The sequence below is a fragment of the Garra rufa genome, chromosome 3, assembly GCF_049309525.1.
Source record: "Garra rufa chromosome 3, GarRuf1.0, whole genome shotgun sequence".
Classification (NCBI taxonomy): Eukaryota; Metazoa; Chordata; class Actinopteri; order Cypriniformes; family Cyprinidae; genus Garra; species Garra rufa.
Window position 1 is genome coordinate 29,243,167 of NC_133363.1, and position 19,728 is coordinate 29,262,894.

The 19,728-nt window shown below is 36.7% G+C and overlaps 1 protein-coding gene across 1 annotated transcript in view; it reads left to right on the top strand.

The window, feature by feature from the left end:
- plxdc2b (plexin domain containing 2b) overlaps window positions 1-19,728 on the top strand; it is a 74,331-nt gene that overhangs the window by 18,242 nt on the left and 36,361 nt on the right. Inside the window, exon 2 of the mRNA XM_073836594.1 lies at window positions 16,272-16,471. Within this exon, the coding sequence (XP_073692695.1) occupies window positions 16,272-16,471 (200 nt within the window). The remainder of the gene's footprint in view (window positions 1-16,271; window positions 16,472-19,728) is intronic.

Here is a 19,728-nt window from a genome sequence, read left to right on the forward strand (position 1 = left end):
CTAGGATAATTTAATCAGCCAAACCTAATTGAGCGTAGTGAACATGCTTTTTTGTGCTGTGCCCCCGCTGACACTTTTTAAGCACAATAAAATTAAGTCTGACATGATAATTACGAATAAATTATGCATGGTACGTTCTCTGTCCTTGGCGGGAGGTCAGGGTTCATGTCAGTGTGACGCCAACTAACTAAGCTAGAAAATGCATGCAGCTGTAATTGAAGGCTTGTGAAATGTTACATAATCTTGACGTCTAGTTATGTGGTTGATATAACAGAGGAAGCTACAACTGTGGTATATTCTGGTGTTTGTGTATGAAAATGAAAATTATGTTATCATTTTACCTCATGACTTTCTATATATATATTTATGTTTGTAGAGGACATGTGTATGTTCCTACTCTGATTCAGAAATCTTTTTAGGTGCTTTCAGTTTGTGGTATATTGATTATTTCCTGCGGTGATGCTGTTAACTCACCGGTCTACCGGGTTTCATCGATCTTGAGCACATAAGTGCTCCTAATGTCATGTGAACTGTTTTTAGCGACATCCCTCTTTCACACATTCACACTCATAAATAGCTGGAGCTGAAACAAGTCACTGTCAAGTAAAACTGTCAGTTTTTATGTTGTATTGGTCTGAAAAACTGGTCAAGTACACATTTGATATATTCAGCGGAGAGTCCTGTGGTGACCCCTAACAGATGTACTTCATGAAAACATTTAGCTATTCCCCAGGAGTAAAACAAACACAAAGTTCAAAATGAAAAGAGGTCAGAAACCAGACCGATACAGCAGCTCACAACAAGAGCAAGAGGAGAAGAAAATAGATGGGAGAACTTACGAGCCATGTGAACCAGGCCAGAATGTTTCATTTAAGCATTATTATGTGTTTGGTCACAAGAGATTAGCAAGCATTTAGTGATAGTTATGATATATTTGAGTATATGAGAGTTGGTGTCTGTGTTGAACAGCGGCTGCATGGTGTGTAGGGCGTTTCTTATTAATGTGTTTAACTGCAGATGTCAGGAGTGTCAAGCCAAAAGCACATTTTTGGTGTGCATTTCATGAGTCAGTATTTCCTGCAAAATACTGTTTTTGTGTCAGTTTAAAATGCTCCATGCCCTGACATTTGTGCATTATTATATATTAAAAAGCAATGCAGTTTTGGTAACATTTTAGTGTTTTAAATATTTACATTTTTAGCTCAATGCTGCTTTAATTCAAATTCAAATTTTTATTTATACAGTTGTCATTTAAACAACCAGTCAGAAATGATGCTGACTTTTCCTGAACTTACCCTGAAGTATTACGAAAACAGTTCTTGCTTAATTTCAAGTAGCACACGATGTTCAATAGGTGAATCAGCTGATGATTCAGTAACCACTTGGATGGATTCAGTGTTTTTGTTTAACATTCAAGATGATTTGTTAAGGTTAGGTTGTTAGGTTGTAATTTTTTAATTTTCATTGTAATTACCATTGACATCACCCTGAAGGAGAATTTAATGTTCTAAAGAAGCACTAAAAGACTTTGAAGTTGTGTCATACATGTCATAAACTGAGATGTGGCAAAGTGCTTTAATAGGACCAGGCTGTGTGAGTGCAAATCTGGGCCATGTGTTGTGAGGTCTGTCAGTTTCTCAAAGGGAAATGAGCATGGCAACCAAGAAAATCCACTTGGAAGTTGCTAATTGAGGGAAGATCCTTGTGAATCCGATGTGCCTCGCCTGAGGTGTGCCAACAAAACATACAAAAATAAAAACAATATACATTTTACACAAGCAGTATTTGCTTTGTGGTTGCATATGTACAGTATAGAAGTGGCATTTGTCCATTCCATTTTTATTGACTTTTAAGATATTACGACAACATTCTTATTTAAATATATTTTAAGCATCTATGCCTTTGTTGTGAAGTAGGAACAGCAGGGAATGGGTCACCAAAAGCACTGTTGCTCTATGAATAATTGTGCTGCTTCGCTCAGGCTGTGTTAAGGCAGCAGTATAAACCCAGCAAATTACTTTTAAACTTATGTTATATAATGCAGACATAATTTTAGAAATCATTTTAAGTTGATTGATTAATCTTTTAAGGGTGACATATCATGAAAATCTGACTGTTTAAGTGCTATAATCGGGTCCCCAGTGCATCTGCCGTGAAAAAAAAATGTGAAAAAGAACAACCCAGTAAATTTTTTGGTAAGCCTTTCTTTGCAAGCTTGTGAAAAAATAAACTAAGCATGCTAACTGTTCTGTCATTGGCTACACAGACGAGCACAGAAAATTATTTATAGTCACAGCCACAGGAAACAAGACTAATATAAACATGCAATTATTTTCCCAGCTTTTTAGTCACAGACATAACCGTTTTGTGTACCTCATGTGTGTTTTTAACATAAACTTGTGTGTATTTGACAGTTTAAGCGCAATAAGACATGAAAGCTGCACGTGCTTCGGAAGTGTGTTCTTAGAAAACCCTATATCAGAAGTTTAAACTAATATGGCTTTAAAATGCATGATTTCCAGATCAAAAACAGATGTTTTTTTTTGCCAGAGTATCTGAGGTACGAGCTGTAAAGGCACAGCTCTATTCTGGAAAAGGGGGCGGTGAGCAGCAGCTCATTAGACATGCACGAAAACAGAGTGTTTCTGCTTTCACTCAAAATAGCCATTTCAAAACAATATAATAAATGATCTGTGGGGTATTTTGAGCTGGAACTTTACAGACACGTTCTGGGGACACTTGAAACTTATATTCCATCTTGTAAAAACGGGCATAATAGATCTCCTTTAAAGAAAAACTAGATTCAGTCACCTAAGTACAGTGTACATACCAGGTATTTGTTGTGCTAATAATAGTAATGCGAGTACTGTAAACTACTTGTTGTGACTTGACATTTTATCAGTCAAACTGCAGAAAAAATCATTAGAACAAATAGAGTGCTTTTAAAATAAAATAAAAGTAGTCACTTTGCTGTTTTGCTTGTAGCCATGAAAGAACGAGATGTGTTTGGAAGATTGTTGTTGATGTAAAGTTTTCAAAAAGATCAAAACAGATCAGTTCTTCCATCCCTTTATTATTATTTTTTATTAAATCTGAACATGTGATTTCGTGGAAAATGTCATTAATGCATCAGCTTGACATTCTGGAATGTGAGTGTGCTCGGTTATTTACATGGCGAAAAAGTTACAAACTTTCCTTTACTTTTCTTTTTATCCACAACCATTTACTCACTGCTGTTTAAATTATATAAACATACACCCATAACATCAACATATGTATAAACACATCACCTGGCATGTATGAACACAATTCAGACGGTTTACAGTGTCCTAAGGGAGATGAATCAGACATGTAGGGTGAGGTTGTTTTGTCCCAGACCAGCCATCTTCCATTGACAGCTCTAACAAATGTGTGTGTGTGTGAGAGAGAGAGAGAGAGAGAAAGAGCAAGAGAGAGAGAGGGAAATGTCTTGGGTTTAACTCATGGGCTCTTTAAAAACAGGAAATGACAACACTCTTGCCTGTTCTTGTGGATTCCTTAAAAGGATTTTATATAACCTGCACTGAGCATTGTGGTTAGAGTGCACAGTACACACAGATAACAGAACAGGTACTTTTTTTAACTTTTTGTCTGTTAATGGCATTCTTCTTTAGTGGAGGCTGGATTATCATAAAAACACAAACTTTCCTAACCTTTCCTTTGAGAGTAGCTAATAGTGTACTGTATAAAGAATCAGTGACTCATATGTGGAATGAAAATGCACTACTGCAACAGTCAAGTCATTTGTATGCAGTACAGCAGTTAGGATTCAACCTCTGCCTGATAACAAGTTAAATGTAATCGCTGAATGAGATTTCCTACAGTCAAGAGAGGTATAGTTGGATTGTTCCTGCAATAGAATGTGTTATTGTAGATTCCTGCATGCCTGTAGGATGATAGTGAAGATAAGTCCTAGATCTTCGTAAGGTTTAACTTCCAAAGAAAACAGATTGGCTTTCTTCAAAGAATGAAATATATTCAAACCCTTTGGAACAAGGTTAAAACAACTTACAAAGGGCTGGAATAAAAATATGGACCCACAACATGACAGACAAAGGGCGTTCACGTTTATATTGTAATGATAGTTGCAAAAGATAGTGTACTTTGTGCAGAACATGCAGTTATAGGAAAACAAGAATGAACATTTTTTTTTGCATGCAGCATTTTAATATATAGCCTAGAATGTTTATATCATTTCATCTCAAACTGAAGAATAGACAAAACCTTTTTTGTTTTTATCATGATCTGTTATTGTGTGTCACTGTCACATGATTGAACCTAAACACAACTGGCCAAAAGGAAAGTTTGATTTAGTCACTACAAAACATAGGAGTTCCATAAACTTTGTCATATTTGATCAAAGACTCTTGTTATACCCAGTAACCTTAAGAAGCTAAAAGACTAAAAAGAAGTTGATATGCCAAGAACCGTGTGGAGCTGCAGTGAACCCTTTTAGCTCACAGGGGGTCCTTTGAATGTTAATGGCGCTTCTTAGAATCATTTGTCATCCAAAGGACTGTTGAAGTACCTTTTAAAAAATGTAGGAACGTTCATTCCCTCTGTGAAGCTCATTGAAATGAGGTAGATATTATAGCAGAAATACGTGGGTGGGCACTCTGTGCTCTTCGTTTAGAAAGCTACTGTATAGCAGCACAGCAGTCCATACTGTAATGAACTCTCAAGCTGTTCATGTGTTTACCACAAATAACCTTTGGTACAAACAATCAGAGGATGTTACTTTAAAGGAATGGTTCACCCAGACATAGTTCATAATCGAAACGTTATGTGGGTGTGTGTTAAATTAATGGTCTAGGACAAGGCCACTAGTGACTTACGTGACCTCAAGTTCCTTGCATTAAATCTTACACACACCCCTGGAAGGCATCTCCACAAACTGATCTCCAGTACAGTACAGTACAGTAAATAATCAATTCCAGGGCTCTGGAAAGTGAGTGAATAGTAGTAGGTGGGGTTTTTCATAAAAATATTTTGCTGGTTACATTGTTCTGTGAGTGTGTGGCGACAAGTTACTGTCTTTATTAGTGAGTTATTAGCCCCTTTCACGCAGCAGTCCCTGTAAATTATTGTAAAATTACCAGTATGACTTTACAGGTAAAAACACAAATATGCTGTTCACACAGGCAACGGCATTCTGGCTTTTTTCCGTTAAGAGACCATTCACACATCAGCACCCAAATGCCGGTAAATTCTGTGATGTCAGGATCACTCTTTAAAAGCTGCGCTGTTTTCTTCATTCGTCCGCATGAGCAGAAGTGCTTTAGTTTCACTATCTGTCTAATTTGACAACATTTCTAAAGTCTTAGTGACAGGCAGGGGATGATCAAACAGAGCACATTTTTGCTCTTATAAACACAAGACGTGCATAATAGTATCCAACTGCAGAGTCGCAGCACTGATAAATGGAAAAGAAGGCTGAGACTCGAACACGATGCATTGAAAAAGTTGTGCGGCGTGGTTTAAGATGCCCATATAGCACATATTTATATAGAAAAACTAATAAAAGGCAGCAGAGCTTACTGTAAGCAGCTCAAAGTAATCACGTCATCTCCATAAGAACTTTATGATTGGCTCAAAGCAGACTTCATTCATCAGTGTGTTCTGACCTGTACGTGCTTATCTTCATTTTGCCTTCACACACAGCATCATATCGGTAATTTGCTAGCAATGTTACAACTTCCCTTGCTGGTAAATTGCCAGAACCAATTTACAGGTATTTTTGAAAAGGTCCCGTTCACACATGATCTTTTACTGATTATTTACCGGTAATTTACCAGTAAAGATTGTATGTGTGAAACTGGCTATTGAATCATTCATTCAACTAATTTGTTCAAAACAAATAAACGAAACAAGTGGCTGCTTTCTTGGATAAGTCATTAGCCCCTTTCACACAGAAATCCCAGTAAATTGCTGTAAAATTACCAGTATGACTTTACCGGTAAATACACAAAATGCTGTTCACACAAGCAGCGGTGTTCTGGCTTTTTACCGGTAAGAGACCATTTACACATCAGCACCAAAACGCCAGTAAATTCTGTGATGTCAGTCATCGGAAACAATCTTTCAAAGCTGCACCATTGCCTTCATTCACCCGCATGAGTAGAAGCGTTTTAGTTTTACTATCTATCCAATTTTACAACATTTCTGAAGTCTGAGTGACAGGCATAAGGGGATGACCAAACAGAACACGTTTTTGCTCTTATAAACATGAGACACACATAATAGTATCCAACTGCAGAGCCACAGTGCTGATAGTCTCGCGTAGCCAGACCTTCAGACTGATGGCTGAAGGTCTGGTATTCATGGCAGCTTTCATTGGCCAAGGCCCGCCCATAAGGCCGTTTGACCGACATGTCAAACAACCAATCACAGTTTGTTTCGTTCAGCGTCACGTTTCGGGGCGTAGAAATGCCCCCACAACAACAGACTGGCGTGCAACAAGTCAGTCATTGGAATAACCAGCATTGAAAGTTAACGAAGAAGAGGGAGAACAAGCAGTAAGTCAGTAATTTGTTCGCGAAGGTCGCAAATGTGTATAACAACAACGGCGCCTGCATAAGCACCTTTTAGCAAAACGCGAGTAAATCAGTCTGCGCTTTGTTTCCCGGTGGACCGAAAATAAACGCGACACTCGCGTGTTCCGGAAATCCGATCAAATTCAACTAATCAGATGACGACTTCGACATTCCTGAAGTGTTTCCAGTTAAGTGTACCATATGCATCAGACGTTTAGCCAACGTTCCGTGGGCGTGACGTCTGAGGCTGAGACTACAGTGCTGATGACTAGAAAAGAAGGCTGGGTCTCGAGCTCGACACGTTGAAAAGCTGTGAGACCTGGCTCAAGATGTCCATATAGTGCATATTTATAGAAAAACAAATAAAAAGCAGTGGAGCTTACCGTAAACAGCTCAGAGTAATCACATCATCTCCATAAGAACTTTATGACTGGCCCAAAGCAGACTTCATTTGTCTTTGTACATGCTCATACCGGTAATCTTCATTCTGCATTCACATACAGCATCGTACTGGTAATTTACTGGTAATGTTACAACTTCCCTTTCTGGTAAATTGCCAGAACTGATTTACCGGCATTTTTGAAAAGGTCCTGTTTACACATGGTCTTTTACTGGTAATTTACCGGTACCTTACCAGTAAAGACTTTATGTGTGAATGGGGATGTTGAATCATTTATTCAACCAATTTGTTCAAAACACTGATTTATTCATCAAAAATACCAAAATACCAGTAAATTCTGTGATGTCAGTCATTGGAAATGTATGATGCTGACAGCAGTATCCAGGGCAAGGCAGGGCATCCACAAAAACAGGCAATGGTCAGGGCAGGGAGCAGACATACACAAAACACAAGAATACAGTCTAGGATCAAAAACCCAGGCAAGGCAAAGACATGGAAAGACTAGGAAAAAAGACAAGGCAAGGTAAACAAGGGAAACATTCAGTAATTTCTGCAATGCTAAACAAAACTTAGCTGCGTGTTTGTGTATATAAGTGCAGCTTAAATAGTCAGTCTGATGGGCAACAGGTGAGCATGTAATTAGTTCCTAGGTTGAGAATTATGGGAAGTGGAGTCCTTGATGGAATGGCAAGAGTCTGGGATGGCCATCAAGGGCACTCCAGCTGGTGATTGTAACAGCATCATACCAGTAATTAACTGGTAATAACTTCACTTATTAATAAATTGCCAGAACCAATTTACTGTTCACACATGATTTGTTACTGGTAATTTACCAGTAAAGACTGTATGTGTGAAAGGGCTATTAACTCATTCATTCAACCAGTTTGTTCAAAACACTGATTCATTCATAAATTAAACAAGTGGCTGCTTTTTTAAATAAGTCATTGAATCATTCACACAATTAACTGTTTTTTATTGGGATCAAATGAATGAAGTTTTTATTACAACCACCATAATTTTTTTATATTTCAGCAAAATATTTGTGCAATTTTAATATTTCTATACAGACGACTTTTTATTTGAATGGAGATTAGTAAATATATTTGATGAATGAATTGATTTTTAAATATAGGTTTCAGTTTTCTGTGTTTTTGTACGATTTATTTTGGAGCATTACTATAATTACAGAAAGATGAAATAGTTGAACCAAAAGTTGGCAATCCTATGTATTATGTTGTATTGAATTGTATGGTATTATGTATAATTTTGGGTGTGAGTGCAGCCGAACAGTGTGTGTGTGTGCTTTCTGCGATAAATACGCCTTTATGGCTCTGCATTCATTTAGTTCATTGCATTTGCCTGTTAGCTGAAGCTTTTATGGGAAGAGGGGATTACAAGAATCACTTTGCTGATATACACACCATGTTGGCTCAAGACTAAGGTCATATCTTTGTCATTTGTAAATATTTAAATGCTTGTTCCTGCAAATTAAATACTTGTGGCAAATAAATCAAACAGTGGTTTAAAGAGCAACTTTATTGCTCTTTTATTTATACAATGGCACACTGACTATTCTTTTTTGACAATGTGTATTTGACATAGGGCTGCTCGATATTGGGAAATATCAATATTGCGATATTTTCAGTCAATATTGATATCAAGATATTTTAAACGATATATATTTTTTGCCGATTCGTGTAAAGCTTGCGCCAACTCAAAGAGGATGGACTCAAATTCCTCCAATTTATCTCTTGCTTTTCCATTTAGTTTTCAAAATTAAAGTATTTAGGCATGCACTTGCTTTGATTCTACCGTCCTCTGCTGGCTTGTGTCTACCTCTATACCTTGTTGAGTGCTAAGCACATAGCCTAGTGTATATTGTGGGACCTTTTTGTGAAGACAGTATATTTGTATTATGACTAAATTTTATTATTTTCTAAATGATACCTGCTAAAACACCTAGATATAGCCATACAAAAAGGGTCTATAAGCTCACATTTTGAAACAATCAATTTTGAAAATAAAAAAAAACACGTTTATCTCACTTAAAGGGGTTTATTCAGCATTTCTCACTATAACAAAACAAATAAATATATTAAGAAAAAATGTAAGGTTTCCAATGTATACAAAACATGTCTATATTTATATAAAAAACATTTATATGAAGAAAATAAAAAATAGACTTTGTTCTACTTTTTTCCAAAAATGCTGCATCCAAAAATAAAATGTTCCACTTTTGTATTTGTTGCGATATTAAGCTCGATATGGCGTAGGTTGTCAGAGATTTACGTCTCTGTGTATCAATTGCCGCTCCAGCGGAACCTGAGCGGAACGCACGTGATGGAGATTTACTACTAATCAAAGCACCGGCTTCATTGACTAAACGCGTCTCACAATATCGTTCGATATATTGCACAGCCCTAAAATGCATTTAATGTTAGTCTGTGCATCGTTTCTCAAAAGCATAATTGATAACCAGTTAACAACTTGGTAATCAGCTGTCTGTAGCTCATTCAAAAGAGTGTTTCGTCTTCAAAACAAGCCTTCCTTTACTTCATTATGAACATTTTAGCCAATTCGTCGACTGAATGTTTTATCATAATGTCCGTGTTTTTTGTCTGTTTGCTTGTTTTGAAGAGAACGACAAGTTCAGCCTAGCTAGCTACCTTCAAGTTCAAAAGTTTTTTGTTTTTTCTTTAATAGGTCATCGTGAATTGCCCTGTGGTTTACCTTGAGGTGTGTGAATAAGTTTGATGTGTTGGCAAAAGGCGCAGACACCACTCGCCGGCAAATCCTGCATATAATTGTTTTCTGGTCTTCATCCTTCTCCTCAAACCCGAAATAGTCCCATACTACCGAACTACTTCTCCCTATTTTGGCGACTAACTGAGCCTGCACTGATACTTCTCCTGCATCTTCCATTTCTAGCTTGCTAATGTCTTCACTCAACACAGAGACCGAAGAAAGCGCGCGAGACTGCAGAGCAGTTTTGAAGTCAATGACGTACCACACGCCGCGTTTTGATTAACCCATTCGCGGCCACGCCGGTGCCGTGGCAGTACAGATAAATGACAAAAATCGTTTATAATCGGTATTATTAATTTTCATATCGTTTGACGCCAATATCGTTATCGCGATTTAAATACGATATATTGCACAGCTCTAATTTGACATATGATTCTGTTTATTCTACAGTGTATTTTGTAAAAATTAATTATTCTGTGTTTGCACGTGTGTTTATGCTGGTGTGTGCCATTCACCCTCCTGCACACATAATTCATGTTTTTAGATCCTTTTATGATCTAATGTCACCTTCCACTCATTAGCACTTTAAATTAGCAGGATGTGCGGTGGGTCAAAGGAAATAGAGGCTTTTTAAAAAATTACTGGTGTGACTGAGCAATGAAAGAGAATGACACCGGTGAGAGAGCAGGAGATGGATGAGGTTAAACGCTGAGGAGGACATTAATTAAAAGCTGTTGAGCAGAGGATGAATACTCTTAATTAAACATGCGCTGCACACACAAACGCACTGGTTTATGAATGAATACAACTGCTTTGTATGAACTGTGCTTTTGATTGATGTGTTCAATGTTTTGAACGTACATGGCTCTGTTTTTAAGATTAAAGCAAGCAATCACAGTGGTTTGTAAAAACACGGGCAAAGAATTTTGGTGTCATTGTGCAGTCAGTGCATGTGGGGGGAACCCAGATGTTCACGTCACATGTTTTACATGTGCATTTGGCAGTATGTTCAAGTTATACATGCCCTGTATGTGTTCCCTGGCAGTCGCAGTACTAGTGCCATCCTTTAACAGTTGATTTATATGAGCAGATGTGAAGTTAAACTTGTCTTGATTCTGTCCATCATAGCATTGTACTACAAATGATGGTCTGAAGCTGTGTGTGGTTTGAGCATGGGTTTGGAGGCCAGTGTTTAGCAGGGTTAAGAATACCTCTCTTTGTGAATGGTTAGTAAAGGAAACCTTATATCACCCTAGGGCAAAGCCAGCCATCTGTATTCTGTCATTACTGTCAGCCACAGACCATATAACGTACGCAGACTATCATCCAGACACACTCTAGAAATGATTACAAAGTCATTCTGGGTCTTGCACTCAAGTACATACAGTACACATCGCTCAATTATGTGAGTCAGTCTTCTGACACAAAGTAGAAAAGACATTTTTCCATAAAATTGATTTCTCCCGGTACATTACGTATGCCGTGTCCATTTGTTTATGTATGTGCGTGTAAGTCTTTATGAAAACTCTCTGAGACAGATGGATGTGTTTTTCTGCAACTGTGAGCAGTTGTTTACTGCTGAAACCAATAACAACCATGCTGTGATTTAATTCACCTTTGATGCACATATTCCCTTACTTATTGCCTGTGCAGTGTCAATAATTGTCTGTGATCATTCATTTAGTTACATAAACATACAGTTGAGGTCAGAAGTTTACATACACCTTGCAGAATCTGCAAAATGTTAATTATTTTACCAAAATAAAAGGGATCATACAAAATGAATGTATTGACCTAAATAAAATATTTAACATAAACTTCTGAAAAATCTCTTAGGTCCCACAAATTCTTTGGTTTTTCAGCTTTTTTGTGTATTTGAACCTTTCCAACAACGACTGTATGATTTTGACATCCACCTTTTCACACTGAGGACAACCGAGGCACTCATATGCAACTATTACAGAAGGTTCAAACGCTCTCTGATGCCTCAGAAGGAAAAACAATGAATTAAGAGCCTGGGGGTGAAAACTTTTGAACAGAATGAAGTGTGCATTTCTTATTTTGCCTTAATATAATTTTTTTTTATTTAGCACTGCCCTTCAGAAGCTACAGAAGATACTTAAATGTTTCCCAGATGACTAAATAAGTGACATTTACCCTGATCTTCAAATTCACTGCTCTCAATCCATCGTGTTTCCTTCTGAAGCATCAGTGAGCATTTGAACCTATTGTAATAGTTGCATATGAGTCTCTCAGTTGTCCTTAGTGTTAAAAAAGATGGATCTCAAAATCATACAGTCATTGTTGGAAGATTTTGTGGGACCTGAAGGATTTTTCTGAAGATCATTGGGCAGTTTAACGGTTCAGGACAAACAAGGGACTCATGAACAACTATCACTAAACAAAACAAACAAAAACACACAGCTGTGGACCATTCAGGTAACAACACAGTATTAAGAAAGAATCAAGTGTATGTAAACTTTTGAATAGGGTCATTTTTATAAATTCTGCTATTATTTTCTCTTGTGGGCTGTATGTAAATGTCTTTTATGTGAAATATCTTATTCAAGTCAGTACTAAATAAAAAATAACATTTTGTATGATCCCTCTTAATTTGGTAAAACAATTAACATTTTGCAGATTCTGTAAGGTGTATGTAAACTTTTCACAGACAACCTATATGGTCCTGTACCTAAAACACACACTTTCACACACACACACACACACACACACACACACACACACACACACACACACACACACACACACACACACACACACACACACACACACTTTTTTGAGCAGAACAAGCATATTTATTTAAAACATTATAAAAACATTCTTCTTAAAACTCATTGAATTATATGTGACAATTCATGTAACAATGGTTTTACCAACTATTTAAACTAAAATTTAACCAGTTTCTGTTTTATCAAAATAGACTGTAACTGTTCCTCTGTACAGTAAAAACTATCTGTTAGAAATCGTTTTAATTTGATGATTTGGCGATCAAGTAACATTGGTTTTGATTATGGTAAAAACTGTAAAAAAAAAAAAAAAAAAAAATGTTCAAAAGACCAGTGTTTATTTGAAATATAAATCTTTTGTAACATTATAAATGTCTTAACTGTCACTTTTGATGAATTGAATCTATCCTTGCTGAATAAAAGTATCCTTTTTTTGAAAAATAATCTTACTGGCCCCAAACTTTTGAATATAGTTCATTTATTTTGGACTCAAGTTTGATAAAGATGGATGGCATGGTCATTGATTACTTGTTTGTTCTTTCACATATAGAGGTGTTTGTGTGTATCCTGAGTTCAGATGACCTGTTCCAGCATGCCTCACCTTCTCTGTAATTACACACACTAATATGTCTGCTTCATATAATGGCTGGAGAGAGAGCAACCTAATCAATCAAACTCCTGTAGACTTCTATAGGTAGTAGCTAGTCACATACACTGTACATTGGAGTGTTTTGTAATGGTTTTGAACTTTGTAGTGCCCTGTGAATGGTTTTGAACCTCATAACCCCGGCACCCCTCCCTCTTTCTTTCTTTTATACATTGGTACCTCATATTACTTTTTTTTTTTTTTTTGCTCTATTGTATGTGTTCTTTTGTTCCAGAGCAGTGACTCACGATAAATTCATGTGGTCTATTAACTTTTGTTTTCGCCTTTTACCTTATGTTCTCTCCCTCCGGCTGTCCCCCTCAGATTAATTAAGAGTAATATATCAGTCATTTTGATCATTTTAGACATGACTGGAGGGAAATTCACATTTGTGGGCAAATTTCTCTCCCTCCTTCCCTCTCTTTCATCTGTCTGTCTTTTATATACACACCCCTGACCTTCCATTACACTATACATTTTAATTACATTGAAATTCAATACATGTTTTTGTTTCCAATTGGTTTTTATGATTTTTTGAGCAAGTTTTTCTAGTGCACAGTTTGTAAGCATCGGTATGTACAGTATAGCTTGACAGTCATTCATTCATGGACATCTTAAGAGCTGAAAATAAAGGTACCTTCCACTCAGAGGATGAGGAACAAGAGAAAGAGAGGGAAATGTGGGACTGGATTTAGACTCACAGCAAAAAGAAAGCACAAGCGCTAGAGAAAGAGATCCTGTCCCTGCTGCGGTGGCTTTTCAAAGCATGTCACGAGCAGACACTGATTTCCACTCAGCGACAATAAAAGTCAGTGACAGCCGCCTCTCTAAATCCTCATTGACCTGTTATGTATAATGGGCTTTACAGAAGGACTTGGCTCTGAGAATCTTTTCTCACATCAAGGCTTTAAAGGAAGAACAGTCGACCATGATGACTTAGAAACAAAGTGCATTCTGCAAGTTGTGCATTTTTTCCCCTATTCGTTCTCACTTGGGTTGTTTGCCAGTGCAGAAAACAGATTAGACTCTCACATGAATGAAGAGATGTTTGCTGGGATTATCAGAGCAATATATTTGCAGGAAAATAAGATCCGGTTTCCAGTACTCAGTCTTATGTTTAAAAGGATTTCTTAAATTTGAAATAAGATCCCAATAGAGGAACACTATATCGAGGCACTACACAAATTGTAAACTAAACTATGTAAATCTGACTAAGAATGCTTAAGAATGTGTCCCCAGAATGTGTGAAGTTTTTTGAAAATGCCTATTTTGAGTGAAAGCAGAAACACGCTGTTTTCGAGCATGTCATATCAGTTTAAACTTCTGATATAGGGTTTTTCTGAGCACACACATCCGAAGCATGTGCGCAGAAAGTGGATTTCTAAGTTCTCTAAACTAAGTTCTCTTTTATGTCTCATTGCGCTTAAACTGTCAAATTCTCACAAGTTTATGTTAAAAACACACATGCATTATAAAAACAGTTGGTTATGTCTGTAAAGATAAACAGCTAGCAACAAAATCGCATTTGTCTTGTTACCTCTGAGGCTGGGACTCTAAAAGACAGAAGTGGGACTTTAAAGACAGAACAGTTAGCATGCTTTTCTCAAACTTTTGCCAACTTTTCACCATTTTCACGTTTTCTGAGTTGGTAGATACACCAGGGACCTTATTATAGCACTTAAACAGGGAAAAAGTCAGATTTTCATGATATGTCTCCTTTAAAACTCTTACCCTAAACTTTTAAAGAGTAGTGTATTGAGTTTTTAGTACAAATGGTTCAGTCTTTCAATCAAAGTTAAATATTTTATTATCCTGAATGCATATCTTATAAGGAACTAACGAAATGTTTTGTCTGGGTAAACAGAAGCACAAAACAAGTAAGTGAGGATGAGTATAAGCTCTGGTTCAGGCAAGAGAAGCTGTTGCATGCTAATCAGAAGTGTTTATATACAGGACAAACCCTGCAAGCTATAAGTAGTAGACAGAGAATTGAGAATCATTCTGGCTAGTTTTTTGTCTCTGTTGTACCTCTGTACCTTTGTAGAGACCACTTGCAATGCTAAATGTATTCTACCCAATTTACTGCTGTAGTCTGTGTAGTCTACAGGAATGTTTTTAGGTATTTAACCATCATTATCTCTTACGCATTAGATAAACATAACCCATTTCTATGTGGAATCTGAAGATCAATTCAAGCTGTTGAGGCCTAAACAACTTCTCCTTGTGTCCTCAGTCAACCTCAGCTTCTAAAAACAGCAAGTTTATGACTGAACCTATACAGACTTTTAGTTTAGATTAAACTAGTGTTCGGAGAGCACTAACCCACATTCCAGGGTGATTCATTGGTCTCTCCTTTTTGTTTCTTCTTTTTGTTTAGTCTGCTCAATCACATTATGAAGTGCTTTCGGTGATTCCCATTTTGGCCGTTCAGTCGCCCTGAATTCCAGCAACACACTCCCATCATCTCCCACATCTTTATTTCCAATGAGAAGACTAGAGAGCAGAGTAAACAGAAGGTTTAATTAAACTCTGATCACATGAGTCTTGATTTGCATAAGAATTTGGCCCTGTGTATGTTCTTCTAGGTGAATAAGAGAAAGAGATTAGGGACATAAAGAGTGATATACAGACCATAGAAAAGGAAAAGCAGACGTGGATGGGCTGAGACTCTTGGCTCACAGTTGAAACCGTTTCTTTACCTTTCACCCTTGGCTTTCACAGAAGCCGTTTGGCGTGTCATCATAACATCATCCTTCAGTTTAACAATAAACCAAGTGTCAGGAGTACACCGGACTGTATGCTTTATCACGACTACAGTTAATCTGAAACAAAATAGAGCTGTTTTGTTGCAGAGTGAGAAAAAGTTATGCTTTTTGTGTCTGTATAAACCATATGAAATGCATAACCGTGTGTGATGTTTCATTTGTGAGAGCTAGGCTTGAGACAAATGAGGTTTGTCTGGATTGGATTTGACAAAACCGAGCAATGAAACTGATCCTCATGATCTCCGGAAACCTTTTTAGCAATAAGCTTTGAGGAGGTAATTCTGTCTGCATTTTCAAAAGGAACAAGCATCATTTCTTCCGAAATGAAGCTTGTTGTTATGTAATGTCAAAATGTTCTCATGCTCATATGATTGATTGTTGTTTGTGTTGTTCCAGGAGCAGCTTATTCAATTCATCAGGGATGGTCACAGGACGATGATGTCACTGTGGAGCTGTTGAGGAGGAGACGCTGGCTTCTCCAGGAGCCACTTCCAATGGAAAGTAACAAAGCCAGTCAAGACAGTTTGAAGCCTGAGTCTCAGGATTCGCCTGGTATACTGGCTGATGATGAGGCAGACAACAGCTCCCAAATAATGGTAAACTTTAAACTTTAACAAAATATTAATTTCCCTAAGAGGCTAGTCAAACAGAATGGCTTTTTCCATTCCACTGCACTACTTTTCATTATTTCCCTATGTAAACACACACTAGACGGACATCTTTAAAGGACACATAACCAGTGTTGAGCATGTTACTTAAAAAAAGTAATTAGTTATACTTACTAGTTACTTCGCACATATAGTAACATCATTGTCAAGAGTTACATCATTATAAACTGGCACTGGTAACTGGTAACTATTATAAATAGTTTAAAAATTATTAAACTATTAAATATATGAGTTCTCGCCCCATAGTTCCACAAAATCATAATAACATGGCAGATAGTCTTTTTTTAATTTCATGATATACACAATGCCAACCTCCATGCATAACACCAACAATAACCAGATCACCTAAATATTTCTTACGCAGTTCCACATACAAGGGGCAATTATACAAAAAAATGCTTCTCATCTTCTATCACAGAAATATTTGATTTATTACATCTGCCTGTTTCTATAGCAAGATGATGTCTTGAACATCTAAAAAGGAACAATGATTGTACCAGTTGCATATTATACACAGACTCAATGTAGCTCTCTTGCAAAGTAACTAATTACAAGGGAAAGTAACTATTGTGTTACTTTTAAAAAAAATGTTAAAATATGTCAAATAACTTGGATGCCCCCAATATAAAATATATTAAATGAATAAAACATTGTACACCAATCTACGCGATTTTAATGCTGTGTGAGAGTGTAAGAATGTAAGAGACGCCTTCCAGGGGCTAAATATTACGTTATTGGGGTTGCTTCAACCCGCGGATTTGAAAAACATCCCACGGCAACACTGACAACCCTCTGGGGTCGAAGACCGCACCGATGCTGTCGGTCTCGTTTTTCTTGATGACTACGAAAAGAACTGAAAAAAATACTTATAGTCATTTTAAAACTGCAATGGGTCTTTTGTTTGCGTATAGTCATAATAACAAAAAAAACAATGTGCTTTTGTAAAATAAACAGGGTGCACTCTCTGCCGTCTCGATCTCTGTCACCCCTCTTCACAGACACGTAAAAAAACAACCTGAATCTCAGCGAATACCTGCCTCGCAGACATGAGAAATATATCTATAGAAAGCTTGGAAAAGTCACGTCGAAAACTAATATTCTCTAATAAAGTAATCCATATGATACCAACACAAGCTCCAGTTTTTTACCGTCTAAACTCATCTCTAATATAATCATGCCCACGAGTGGCTTCGCTTAATTAAATTAGTTAATTAAATAATAAATTAATTCTGTTAATTACTCACCCTCATGTCATTCCAAATGTGTAAGATGTCTCCAGAACACAAATTAAGATTCGCTCCTAAGTCCCGTTCTGAATCAAATCAATCACAATAAGTGATTTGAAGTCCCATTCTGAATCAAATGATTCACAATACGTGATTTGATTTCCCGTTCTGAATCAAATTAATCACGATACATGCTTTGAAGTCCCATTCTGAATCAAATGATTCATGATATGCGCTTTGAAGTCCCATTCTGAATCAAATGATTCACGACAAGTGCATTGAAGTTCTGTTCTGAATCAAATGATTCACGATACGCTCTTTGATGTCCCGTTCTGAATCAAATTAATCATGATAAGTGATTTGAAGTTCTGTTCTGAATCAAATGATTCACGATACACACTTTGAAGTCCCATTCTGAATTTAATGATTCACGATCTGATCTTTTTTTCTGAATGATTTCTGAAGGATCATGTGACACTGAAGCTTTACCTTATTGGTCTGTTCTTAGTGGCTGGGCTAATAAAACTCTAATGTGCACAATGAGCTGTTGTAAATCCATCTATGTGGTCATTTTAACCATATGAAAAACATTATGCACATGTTTTCAGTACTGAATTAGTATCCCACTTGATGGTTACTTCAAAGCACTGCGTGTGTATGAAGTATGCTGTTGCTAATTTTTATGTCCACTGGCTGTTTCCTTTCATGTTGCTTGACAGGGTCTTTGTAAAGGAGTTTTAGTGTGTGAACTCCTACCAGCTCCTGTATACAAACACATTTCTGTACAAACACTCATAAACCCATACACCTGGTGCATCATTCATTTCAACATTTTTACGCACAACAAAGTGCTTCTGTTATTTTTTATTTTGTGAGTTTCAAAGGCCTGAATTTCTATTGCTTTTTTATTATATGGCCTCAGGTTTTAGTTTGCTTGAGTTCCAGCCTTTGTTGCTTTGCTTTCGCACTTTAAGAGATTAAACTGTCAAAAGATTACGTACCTTAAATTCACCTCTCCTTAACTCTGACACCTTTCGTTCTTTATGAGAATTGTATTATTCATATAGTTTGATGCTGAATTCCTCACTGCCAGATTGTTTGATAAGACAGTGCAGACATTTATGATCAAGCATTTTCCTCCTAGGGTTTTACAGACAGCCTTGCCTTGCTGAGTAAACAACAATAGATCAATCTTGGACGATTTCATTAATGCTCAATCTGTCATGTCCAGTGGGTGTTATTTTGGATTATTAGTTGGTCAGCCATCATGTGTTCTACTCACAGAGCATGTGTCCATACAGAAAATCATATATATATATATATATATATATATATATATATATATATATATATATATATATATATATATATATATATTTGTAAAGTTAAAGTTTTGGCTTTTTTGGCTTTATTATGACAGGACAGGAAAAGAGACAGGCTCTATATGTCATCAATAATCATGTCACACTCAGCCTAGGTCAAGTGTTTTTGTCACGGATTGTACTAATTGGTAGGGAAAATATTAATTTTGGTTCATTTTTAAAACCCACAAATTCACAAAAATTGGATTTTTGGCCTTTTTTGGAAAATAATTTGTAATGGTCACTAATTTAAAGGGATAAAGTTTCTCTAAGTTTTTTTCTTTCCGTTAGTTGATCATATTCATCTGTCCCTGTCTAAAGCGTTATGCTGTTACTAATCAGCAGTCATGGGTTGTGTTTCTGCTTGCACTAAGATTTTCCATCCATGGCAGATGTAACCTCCTGTAACCTGTTCATTTACTTCAAATATCAGGGTTATTGATTGTCACTTTTTGCTTATAAATTGATATACCAGGTACATCTGGATTGCAAGTACTGTATGTTTGCACTCACATACATAAATCCACACATACCTACACATGTACAGTTGAGATCAAACATTTACATACACCTTGCAGAATCTGCTAAAAGTTAATTT